The sequence below is a fragment of the Mytilus edulis genome, chromosome 1 (genome assembly GCF_963676685.1).
Source record: "Mytilus edulis chromosome 1, xbMytEdul2.2, whole genome shotgun sequence".
Classification (NCBI taxonomy): Eukaryota; Metazoa; Mollusca; class Bivalvia; order Mytilida; family Mytilidae; genus Mytilus; species Mytilus edulis.
The window spans coordinates 60,488,206-60,500,778 of NC_092344.1; the positions used below are offsets into that span (position 1 = coordinate 60,488,206).

At 32.3% G+C, this 12,573-nt stretch overlaps 1 protein-coding gene across 1 annotated transcript; it reads right to left on the reverse strand.

Annotated features, from left to right (window-relative positions):
* Nucleotides 1-1,347: 1,347 nt before the first annotated feature.
* On the reverse strand, nt 1,348-12,570 carry LOC139486005 (hydroxysteroid dehydrogenase-like protein 2). Its single transcript, XM_071270690.1, has 8 exons — nt 12,451-12,570; nt 11,410-11,573; nt 8,244-8,457; nt 7,104-7,207; nt 6,213-6,314; nt 4,902-5,102; nt 3,269-3,472; nt 1,348-1,700 (listed from the first exon to the last, which is right to left on the reverse strand). The coding sequence occupies exons 1-8, from the start codon at nt 12,465-12,467 to the stop codon at nt 1,459-1,461; spliced, it is 1,248 nt and encodes a 415-aa protein (XP_071126791.1). The 5' UTR covers nt 12,468-12,570; the 3' UTR covers nt 1,348-1,458.
* Between the last annotated feature and the right edge of the window lie 3 nt (nt 12,571-12,573).

The following is a 12,573-nucleotide window of genomic DNA, read 5'->3' on the forward strand; positions in this document are numbered from 1 at the left end:
GAGTTCAATTTTTGATGAAATCAAATTCAATTTACTTTTAATTACACCATTTCTGTGTAAAGGGAAATAACTCAAAATAAATATGAGACCAAATGACATAGAAATTAGCAACTTTAAGTTTTTTTACCCCATTTCTGGTCAAAAGGAAATTACTCAAATAAAAATAAATCAAATAATAAATAGCTAAAAGGTCTGCAACTCAACAATGACATGAACATTAAATTTGGCCTTAATTCTTAATTTTAAAAGATTTTGTTTAAGTGTTTTCATGTAAATGAATGCACACTGTTTGGCAGTCTATATATATATTAGTCTGTAAGATATCAGACAAAAAGACAAACAAGAATGTGTCCAAAGTACACGAATGCCCCACTTGCACTATTTTCCATGTTCAATGGACCGTGAAATTGGATAAAAAATATAATTAGGCATTAAAATTAGAAAGATCATATCATAGGGAACATGTGTACTAAGTTTCAAGTTGATTGGACTTCAACTTCATCAAAAACTACCTTGACCAAAAACTTTAACCTGAAACATGCACTTTCATTTTCTATGTTCAGTGGACCGTGAAATTGGGGTCAAAAGTTTAATTTGGCTTTAAAATTAGAAAGATCATATCATAAGGAACATGTGTACTAAGTTTCAAGTTGATTGGACTTCAACTTCATCAAAAACTACCTTGACCAAAAACTTTAACCTGAAGCGGGACAGATGGATGAACGAACAGACGGACGAACGAACAGACGGACGAACGAACGGACAGACGAACGAACGGACAGACAGACAGACGAACGGACGCACAGACTAGAAAACATAATGCGCCTCTTCTATCGTAGGTGGGGCATAAAAAATGGTTAAATTGTATCAAAGGGCAATTACTACATTAATCCAGGAGGTAGGTTTTGCAGTGGGTCAACAGATAAAGTGCAGGAATTCATGTTAAATATACAGGGCCAAAAATGGCTACATGTTGAACAGGAACAGAACAAATCAAACTTAGTCTCCCTTTGTGCACATTTTTGTCAGATAGAAATGAATAAACCAGATATCTATAATCATAAAATAATGAATTGGTATGCTGGTCTAAATCATTTCACATTTGTCAAGTCTCAGCATTTACAGCTGACTACATTGCTCATTGTTGAAGGCTACATGGTGAGCTGAAGTTACTAACATCCACATCATTAGGTCCGTGTGCAATAGTTGTCTTATTGGCAATTGCACCACATCTCTAAATTTTAATATAAAGGAATTTTTGTACAACTATCAGCTGTATCTAGTTTAAAACTTTATTTCTGTGTGTGGGCATACAAGAAATTGAACTAGAAAAAAACAATACAAATCTTAGCACTATAAATACTTGTATTCATTTTATCAAATACGATTTAATATATATCTGTAACAATGTTAAATGAAATTTGTTTGTTCCCTGATTAATTTTTCAATGCCGTTACATCATAACTTTGAATTCATCTGACTCATCAATTTTTCTAATTTCATAGCTAAACCCATGTCCCCTTTGATCTTGAGCTTGCCACCCATGAATGCCGCCACAGCCTTTAATTCTCCTTTGAACATTTTAGAAAAGTCAGCGCTATCAAGGGTCATTTCACAATCAGCTCCACCTGGTGCTGGTCCTTGTCCTACAGCTCCACTTCCATTTTTCAAGTCCAAGTACCATTCTCCCTGGTCTGCACCTGAAACACAATTTAAATATTCACAAAATAGTTACCTTTATTATAAATTTCATAAAAATATGGGACATATTATTCACATGAGAGTGCTCATTTTGCAATAAAATTAATATTGGCAAAGGGCATAACTCTCTTAAAAATAACTGATCAGCACTGTTTTTTGAAAAAGAAACAACTGGGACTGATTCATTGAATACCATGAACCAATATATTTCATAGACATGATAAAGATTTTTTTTTAACTGGGTAGGTAGGGTAACTGGAACCACACATATATTTTTATTTAGCTCAAGAGGAAAAAATAATTTTGAAACTATAAATGAATATAGAAAACATTAACTGAGAATACTGTTATCATGGTTATAGTTTAATTGTATTATCAGTCATGAATTCAACAATATTGACACAAAGAATAGGGTTGAAAAGAATATTTTATTCACCAAATAAGGACCTATAGCATACAAAAAATATAGTAGATTTTGTAATAAACAATAACGCATATATCATAATGGAAATAGAGCATTGCCACGACGCGACAAATTACATTGAAAAAAATACATTTTTTTTTTACGCCAAATGTGATGGTATCCAAAATTTCTGGGGAGAACACTGATATTATCTTATGATCATAAACAAGCTTCTGTCCAAGTTTGGTAGAAATCCAGACTAGTTTAAGAAAGTTAATAAAATTTCAAAAACTTTAACCACAGAGTGAATATTTGTGGACATCACCGACAACGTTGAAGCAGACAGAATGTAGGATTGCTATGTGCCGCTTTTTCGACTTAAGTCGAAGGCTCAACAAAAATAAAATTTCTTTTTAGTCAGACAAACTCTTAAACAGTTTGGCACAGACTGTTATTTAATTTAACGATTAAACCGGAGTGAAAATGCTGTTAAAGAATATCTATCAAGAATTTCTGAACTTTAAGGTCACTTGTCAAATATTTTTTTACATTCATATTATATAATTCTTTATATCCTTTATTCATAACAAGTACACAAATTTAAGTATGTTACAGGAATTGCCCAACTTTGAACTTCATATTTGATGCTCTTGTGTTGCTGATAATCTTTGTGCCAAAAACAATGGACAAAAATAATTATTAAAGGGCAGTAACTCATATAAGGAATGAACTGGATTACAGACTTTTTTTGCAATTGATAGTTTTTAATTATCCTTTGGGAAAAAATGCAAAACACAAATGGTAAAAATTCTCATTTAGAGGCAATAGCCTCAATTGAAAGGACGGCTGATTTCAGACAAATTGAACAATTTTAGATTTTGTCAGCTGTCATCATATTTGATCTATTATATTTCTCAAGATAAAAAAGTAAACAGACTATGACAGATGTGATGATCTATCTCAAGTGGTTAGAAATTCTCGCATGAGCTAAAACTGAATGCAGCAATTTTAAATTAATTTTTATTTTTATTTTGTGATGGTTTCATGTTAGTTTCATACACTAACGAAAAGAATGCATTATCAAAACTTCACTTCCGTTTCATTGTGAGTCATGAATTTTTAAACACAAATCAAGTTTGCCATGTAAAATAAATAAATCTTTACCTGATAAGTTGAACTGAAAAACCCCTTTGGTACTATCGACTAAATCTTCATTTAACATGGTTTTAAGCGTCTCGAATGTGGCAGCTGGACCCCCTGAACTTGCAGATGAACGACCAAATGCTGGTTTTGCACCATCTTCAACCATCTGTTGTCGCAAAAAATCTGGGTCTTCTTCCAGGAAAAAATCGGGTAGTAATCTGTTTCCTATTAAGAAAAGACAAATGTATTAAAATAATTGCTCTGACAGAATTTTATGGCCATGTGAAACAAGACTGTCAACAAAACATCATACATGCCAACTTTTGTGTGACAACATTTTTATGGGTTTACAATTTTTCACAGTCTTATTTATTTAGTGCACTTTTTTTTTCATTTTTTGCAACAGTGTCATATCACTTCTTTTCTTTTCATTTGAATGATTCATCACTATACGAATCTGTTGCAATACATGTAATACCTATATAAGCTTCTTGATCGTGTTCTAAGCTATTAAGATCTTTTAATTCAGTTATGTCCTTAAATATAAGAAGATGTGGTATGAGTGCCAATGAGACAGCTCTCTATCAAAGTCATCTTGCATGTTTTGAAAGGTTGTACAAGTATACTACAACCAATGTTACTGTGTATTGCAGACTTTGCAAAAGGCATATGTGATATGATATCTCTTTTATTGAATTTTTCAATTAACTAAAACTTCTACTTAGTTGTTGTGAAAACCTTCTTGAAAATGATAATGTGTCTACAATGAGCACAAATTTTATAGTTTTGACATACAGGTTTTTTTTACAGTTCTGAAATTGACCAGCAACCCAGGCTATGGAGAGCAAAATTGTTCTAATGTCATTTTGTTACACCACTGTCCCAGGTAAGAGGAGTGTATGGCGCAAGAAAACATGTTTAGCCTGCCACATTCTGTATGTGTGTCCAAAGTCAGGAATCTGTTATTAAGTGGTTCCTGTTTGTTGCTGTCTATCATATTTATTTCTATAACTTATTGTTTTGTATTAAAGTTTTCTTGTTTGATTTGTTTCAGATTTGTCATTTCAGGGTCTTTTTAAGCTTAGGGAGCTACCATTTGATTTTTATGGGGGGGCTAGGAGGAAAAATTTTGTCCTGCATTTTTTTTTTAGCTGTAATCTCTGTCCTGCCTTTTTATTTTTCACTCTGTTCGGTCCTGCCTCTTTTTTTTTAGTTTATCCTGACTTTTTTTTACCTAAATTGTCGTCCTGACTTTTTTTTTTTGCAAATGTCTCATCCTGCCTTTTTTTTAACTCAAAACTCCTGTCCTGCCTATTTTTTCAAATTTCATCCTAGCCCCCCCATAAAAAAATTAAATGGTAGCTCCCTTACAATGCGGTAATGGTTTTGCTCATTTGAAATCCCTTTTGATCTTTAGTTATTAACTTCAATGTCTCTGATGGATAAAGCTGTCTCATTGGCAATCATTCAATAAGTCTTATTTTATAGAAAGAGGAACTCACTCAATAGTTCCAAAAAATGTTCAAATCACTTCTTGTTTACAATGCACCACTAATAACTACCTGTAATGTTATTATTACAACCACCACGGTGGTTTTTATGGACTTTGACTACCAATGATGGTCGGTTTCAGGTATTGTATAATAATAAATACCTGGAACACAGGCATACTGATCCATATCAGTAACACCAGAAGCCTTCAATACTTCATCATCTATAGCAAAGTTCCCTGTGTATGATTTACTGTCTTTGATAAACATGACATAAGCTGCATCAGACATGATCTCGGGTTTGCGACATTGCTTGGCAATTTCATCACTTCCTCCTAACATTTCCATGGCTGCTGTTAAAATTGCTGAAATTTACAAAGATATATCTAAAATAATGTAATTCTGAGTGATTGAAAATACTAGCTAAATTAAATTTAGAATGCAAAACGAGAAATAAAACCTATAAAAAACAGTGTACCATTGACTCCTGCTGAAGATTTGATTTCATGTCCAAGGGGAACAACTCAAACATATTTCTTTTGTTCTTTATTTTTTTTCATATATATTCTACAAGAAATATAGGAGATTGATTAAGAAGAACCACCTAATGTGTACTTATCAATTTAATACTTTTCAACAGTTTATTCAGTAAGTCAGGTTATTTGTTTTCAAATTCATACCAATAGTCACATCATAAAAAAATCTGTCTGACCAGTTTTACAGCCTAAAATACATACTGTTAGGTTCAAACATTTTCAGAATGATTTGTGGGGAACAACAGTATATAACTTTAATAATCTAAATTACTTTTTAAAGATTGTAAGTTGCATAACTTTGCAGAAAAATGTATGAATGAAAGATAAAGTAATCAGTCTACCCTAGGTAGTTTTTCCTTGAAAATTAATATAATTACTTCAAACTTGAAACTCAAAATTTTCTATAACAAGAATGTGTCCAAAGTACACAGATGCCCCACTCGCACTATCATTTTTCATGTTCTGATTGAATGGACCGTGAAACTGGGTAAAAAATATAATTAGGCATTAAAATTAGAAAGATCATATCATAGGGAATATGTGTACTAAGTTTCAAGTTGATTGGACTTCAACTTCATCAAAAACTACCTTGACCAAAAACTTTAACCTGAAACTCGCACTTTCATTTTCTATGTTCAGTGGACCGTGAAATTAGGGTCAAAAAATTAATTTGGATTTAAAATTAGAAAGATCATATCATAAGGAACATGTGTACTAAGTTTCAAGTTGATTGGACTTCAGCTTCATCAAAAACTACCTTGACCAAAAACTTTAACCTGAAGCGGGACAGACAGACGAACGAACAGACGAACAACGAATGCACAGACCAGAAAACATAATGCCCCTTTACTATCGTAGGTGGGGCATAGTAATGACCCTCTACTATCGTAGTCGGGGCATAAAAAAAGAAAATATCTAATAATTTTTATTTTCTGATACCTGTTCTTGGCCATAGAGCATTGACTGCTATTCCATCTCCTTTTAATTCTTCTGACATTCCTAACACACACATTGACATTCCATATTTGGCCATTGTATAAGCTGTAAAGGGAAAAATATTTTATCAATTTAAGAAATCAGAAAATGACTTTTCACACTTATCAATGAAGTACCCTAGACATATATTTTATAAATATTTTTTGGAATTTATATTTCCATGTACAGTATTACAAATACTATCAAAATTAATGATTTAATAAAAAAAAATGTTATTCAATGAAAGAAGCTTGGGTACTCAGAGAGAACCAAAACATTTGGTGTGAAACTTGATAATCCATGTAATATAAATTAAGAGTCTGACACACCTTGCATGTACAAGGTTCTATCGTACACCCGCAGTGTAAACAGGTAAGTTGTACAGTAGGTAAACTAATAAGTCCACAAGTCCACAAGGCCACTGAGGCACCAAACACAACTTGCATGTGTGGGTTCAAACTCACAACCTTTTTGTTGACAGGCTAGTGATCCAGGAGAAAAATTGCTTAGACTAAATGGCTATCAAATTCAAGGCCCCTTCTCAGAAAAATATATTTTCTATAGTTTCCATTATGAAGTGGGTCTCATTGGGGTCTAAGCGTGACGCGGGATTGCCGATTTTTTGTAAGCGTGACACGTGAAAGTCAAATTATTGTGTCGTGAAAATGGGAAATGAGGTCTAGCGGGACCCAGGAAATGACAAAAAAATGAGAATTGCTTACGTACAAAGTGTAAGCGGGATACGGGAATCTGACAAAACAATAAGCGGGATCTGGGATCGGAACCCCCCCCCAATGAGACCCCCTATGAAAAGTGAGAATAAATTTAAATGTAATATAACCCATTGAATCTTACCTACATGATCTTTAAACCACTTGGGATTCATATTAAGTGGAGGGCTAATATTCAGAATATGTGGATTACTGCTCTTCTTTAAGTAAGGTACACATACATGTGAACTGTAAAAATAAATATTTTGTTATTGTAAACAAGAAACAAATGAATGCAGCATATTTTAATTTACAATCATTTATTTCACATTGGTGGCTCACCATTTAGTCCCTCATTTCTGATGCTGTGGTGAATAAAATTAATGAAATCTAAATTACTTAAACAAGGATTAAATATATGATGTCATCATGATATTAATAGATGTACTGACAGACTTTAATTCATGAATGTGTAAAGTGCAAGAGGGGAAAATCTGTTGATTAGCTGTCACAAGTTTGAATTTCTGGCTGAGTAACTTTTTTATCATGATGCATTGCAACGGAAATAAAGCTGAAAACTTAGGAAACATTATCTTTGTATATATAAACATCCTCACATAATCTTTATATTGTATGACATCAAGGGATTGGCTGATGAATATCATGCCTGTTTCAAGTCAATGTTATAAAGGTAGTCAGTACAGTCAGATAAATGTTTTGGGTAGGGTAGCTTGTGTTCATACAAACTCAATACTCATGACATAATACTGTCATCCTATGAACTATAAACAAGAAAATGTGGTATGAGTGTCAATGAGACAAAACTCTTTATCCAAGTCATAGTGTGTAAAAAGTAAACAATTATAGGTCACTCAAAGTACAGCCACTAGCATGTTAAAATTCTGGCTCAAGATGTTTGTCTAATATAAACATGATAAAGCAGGATTGATTTGTCTTGAGTATGTTTATTTATATTTAAACTAGATAATAGCATCTACAAGCATGTTATAAGCTACCCTACCCAAAACATGTATCTGACTGAACTGACATCCTAGTAGATGCCTGTATACTGTTAATATTGATGATTCATTATTATTTATGGAATGTAAAGGATTTTGAGTAGTAATTGGCAAAGCTGAACCCAATTTTGAAAGATCAACAAGTCTGCAAAATTTGTAAAAATCTATGTAAAAAAGTATCCTTAAAAAATACATTTTTTCACATTCCAAGTAAAATTGATGCACACAAACATAAAAAAACAAATCACATTTTATGCATAGTTTACCATAGATAAGTTCCTCTGCCATTAACTTGATTCATTAAGTCATATTTCTTCATAGAAGTTTCTACTGTTCCCGTCAGACTGATAGCACTGGCATTGTTTACAAGTATGTCTATACCACCAAACTTCTGTACAGCATCTTCTACAGCCTTTCTAACTTCCTCTTCACTTCTTACATCAACTATACATGGCAGGCATTTACCACCAAGGTCTTCAACTGAGTAAAGAAGATAAATGTTTTACAGCAAAACTGTTTTGATAGTTCCCCTGGACACTTTTAGCATAAGAATTGTCGAATGATTATTATGTGCCAGATTTTCTGGCCTTCATTTACTTTAAAGGAACCTGTTCCAAATGTTTAGGGTTCAGTTAAGGGAGATGACCAGTGGGGGTTTGATTAGGAGAATTGTAAAATTTAATTTTAAAGATTAGGGTGAGGAATAAGTAAGGATTAGTTTTAGGGTTGTGATGTACAAATGTATTTTATTTAACCCTGTATGGATAGGGTCCAATAAATAAAATTAAGACAGATTTTGTAATGTACGCATTCATTGACACTATTCAAATTTTCTCTTTGATAAATTTTTCAATATTCATGATAGATTATTTATGATATTTAAGGAGGCTCGCAGGTATAAGATTTTCAGAAATAAATTAAACATTTATTTTTCATTACAAATTTTATTTATTACCTTCAGTAGTTGTTACTTTATCATAAGGTACAAAAATCATTCGAAAACATCAATTCGTGTTTGCCCCAGGTGCCTTTTAAAATGTAGATATCATTGAAAAAGCTCCAAATTATCTCCCTTTGGTGCAAAAGGAAGTACACCACTAATTAATGGCCCCATTGCTTTCTATGTTAAATTCCTCAATTTCGAGTGGTCACAGCTCTTTTATCTTCAGTTCAAATCAAGTGACAATCATTGCATGTCAAAGCAACACCTTCTGGTGTCCTGTACTAAAAAAATCAACATACCTTACATTGCATATAAGAAAGAACTGGTTCCCGCAACTTCGGATGTACCAAAACAGGTACTTCCGATCTGACAAAAAGGCAAAATGTACCCTCCTTTTTAAATTTCATGCCATTTTTTTATTATTCAAATTTATCAGTCAAAAATTGTTCTGCAATGATCACCAGTCATGCAGCTTTCATTTGATACCAAAATTAATAAAATATTCTAAATATATTGAAAGTTATGTCCATGCGTAGGAACTATTTTGTGTTAAATATGTACTACTTTCTGGTATGTGCTTTCTGGCCGGGCCTGAATTAGTGGTGTTACACCTATAACAGAACCAAACTTGCTATATTGACTTGAGCATTACTTTATTTCATTCTATAATATATTTCAAGCAATAAAAAACATATAAAGCTTTAGTCCAAATACTATTTTATTAATTTTAAGCTCAAATTGGACTGGTAGTAACATATGGGTTATTCAAAGAAAACTGCATATGGATATTACCATTGGCCAATATACCTTTTTTATTCTCAATATTATTGTTTTATTTATTAATTTCTATTATGAAAGCTTTGTGCTTACTAATAGTCATATTTTTATCAGAGGTTCTTCATTAAATAAAAATATATCAGTTTAAACTTAAGACATAAATGAGAAATTATCCCCCCTTTTTTCTTGAAACTGGAAAAGGGCTTTTTTTTTGTATATACCATAATTCAGTGGTAAAACATAGATTAATAAGAGCAATTTATATATCCCTCAGCTAGATAACTTGCTAAACTGGTTCAAAATTGCATGTACAGTGAGATTTTAGAATTCTTATATGAGTATATACCATTTGCCTTGATTGTAAAAGGCTACCATAAGAAAAACAAAAAAACTTGAAAAATCATAAGATTATTTTGACCAAGAGCTATTTTGTTCCATATACAAGTCATAAAATACTTGTTTTATTGATTTCAATCAGAAAAAATGCAAAAATAAGAACTTGGAGTCAAGTCTTAACTGCATGCATGCTGTATGACCATTAAAGGCTAACATACTAGAGTATGCCAATTTAAGAGCTTAAATTTCCCATAAGCAGGACGGTTGACCAAAAAAGATGATTAAACATGATTACTAACATCAAATTGGACTTATTTTCATTGGAATAGGTACAACTTCTAAAAATTGGATTTCTGGTGATTCTCTGTAATAGGAAGTACACCACTAATTAATGGCCCCATTGCTTTCTATGTTAAATTCCTCAATTTCGAGTGGTCACAGCTCTTTTATCTTAAGTTCAAATCAAGTGACAATCATTGCATGTCAAAGCAACACCTTCTGGTGTCCTGTACTAAAAAAATCAACATACCTTACATTGCATATAAGAAAGAACTGGTTCCCGGAACTTCGGATGTACCAAAACAGGTACTTCCGATCTGACAAAAAGGCAAAATGTACCCTCCTTTTTAAATTTCATGCCATTTTTTTATTATTCAAATTTATCAGTCAAAAATTGTTCTGCAATGATCACCAGTCATGCAGCTTTCATTTGATACCAAAATTAATAAAATATTCTAAATATATTGAAAGTTATGTCCATGCGTAGGAACTATTTTGTGTTAAATATGTACTACTTTCTGGTATGTGCTTTCTGGCCGGGCCTGAATTAGTGGTGTTACACCAAAAATGCCATTTTTTGGCATTAAAATTGAAATATCTTTTTTAACTCATCGGTGACCTATATTAATTCATTGTTGTTTTCAAATAAGCTGTACATTAACTAAATAATTGTAAAACGATTTCTGTAATGTAGTTCTTTTTTTTATGTCGATATTACCGCTATTTCTCCTATTAGTTCAACAAAAAAAAGGACATTAAAAAAAATGTATGCTTCTTTCAAAGGCAGATTGTGAGCGTAAATGAATGGTGACCCCATTTTTTAATTCATTTTTCTATTAAGTATAAGATAAAGTTAATTTATAGAAAAATATAGCAAAATCCTATATCAAATAAAAAATTTGATTTAGACCCGCGTAGAATAAAATGGAGGGGGTTGATTTGGATTGTGTTATTTTAAAAATTGCATGGGTCATAGGTCAGGAACTGAGTTATTATTTTTTTCAGTGAAAGAATTTTCAGAAATGGCACTACTTTGATCATTTATATTGACCTGTTGACCTTGTTTTAAAATATATATATATTATATATAACTTTACCTTCCTTAGCAGCAGTGTAAATGGTTCCTGGAAGTTTAGGGTGTGCTTGGGCTGTTTTGGCAGCTATTACAATATTTGCCCCATCTCTGGCTGCCTTTAAAGCTATAGCTTTACCAATACCACGACTAGCACCAGTTATAAAGATGGTCTTCCCAGCAAGTTTTCTATATAAAAAAAGAAGAGATTAAATCCATTACTTTACATTTCAGCCATCAAAGAAGATTTTAAATCTCATTTAAAATAGAAACCAGTTTGCTTTTTCTACAGTGCCATCATTCACTATGTCCTTTAACCCTTGGCATTCCTTATAAATTTTTCACACATCGATTTTCATTACTTGCAACCTGACTTTTGTAACTGGCAACCCAACTTTTAAAACATGCAGCACAACTTTTGTAACTCACAACTGCTTATTGGTAACTTGCAACTGAAAATTCAGTACTCATAACTTAAAGTTTATAACTCACAACATAATTTTGTAACTCACAACTTGGTTTTTGATACTTGGAACTAAACTTTTCAGTTTTGAAAATAATCCTATCGATCATGTCAATAATTAGAACATTAGCCGAGCATGATCATCTGTTCTATTCTGGTATAAACCTCCGTTTTATCGGAGCACTCCACTTGTCGAATGAGTATTCAAATTTTAAATAAAAAAATGTATCACTTGTTGGGACTTTGGTAAGAAGCGAGACAAAACCCAAGAGCTACGGTTCCGCAGCTAGTGTTTTAATATCATGTTCATTTCTTTTCCTTTTCTTGTTTTTTTATAAGTTGATTGTCTCTGTAGTTTCTTCTTCAAATTCACACATTTCTGTCATGATTCTGTACAAATCAAATGTTTACCATGGCATGGGCTTATTTTAACATTCATGACATTTGAAGATAAATACAAAATGTTATACAATCATGACAATTTGAGTTTGACCGTCTCACTTTATTGTTTGCTTAATGCTTCAATTAAATATTTTTATGCATCTTTGCAAAATCTACTATTATGTTATCATTTATATTGGCTTAAATATCCACTTTTCCTACCCGGTATTTGCTGCCATAGCTCTTATTTGCCCACTGTCAAAACTTGTGTCGACTTTGGACTTGTCAGAAGCCGGTAAGATTTCCCGATTAATTTATAATTCAGATTTACAGAGAAAAGGAATT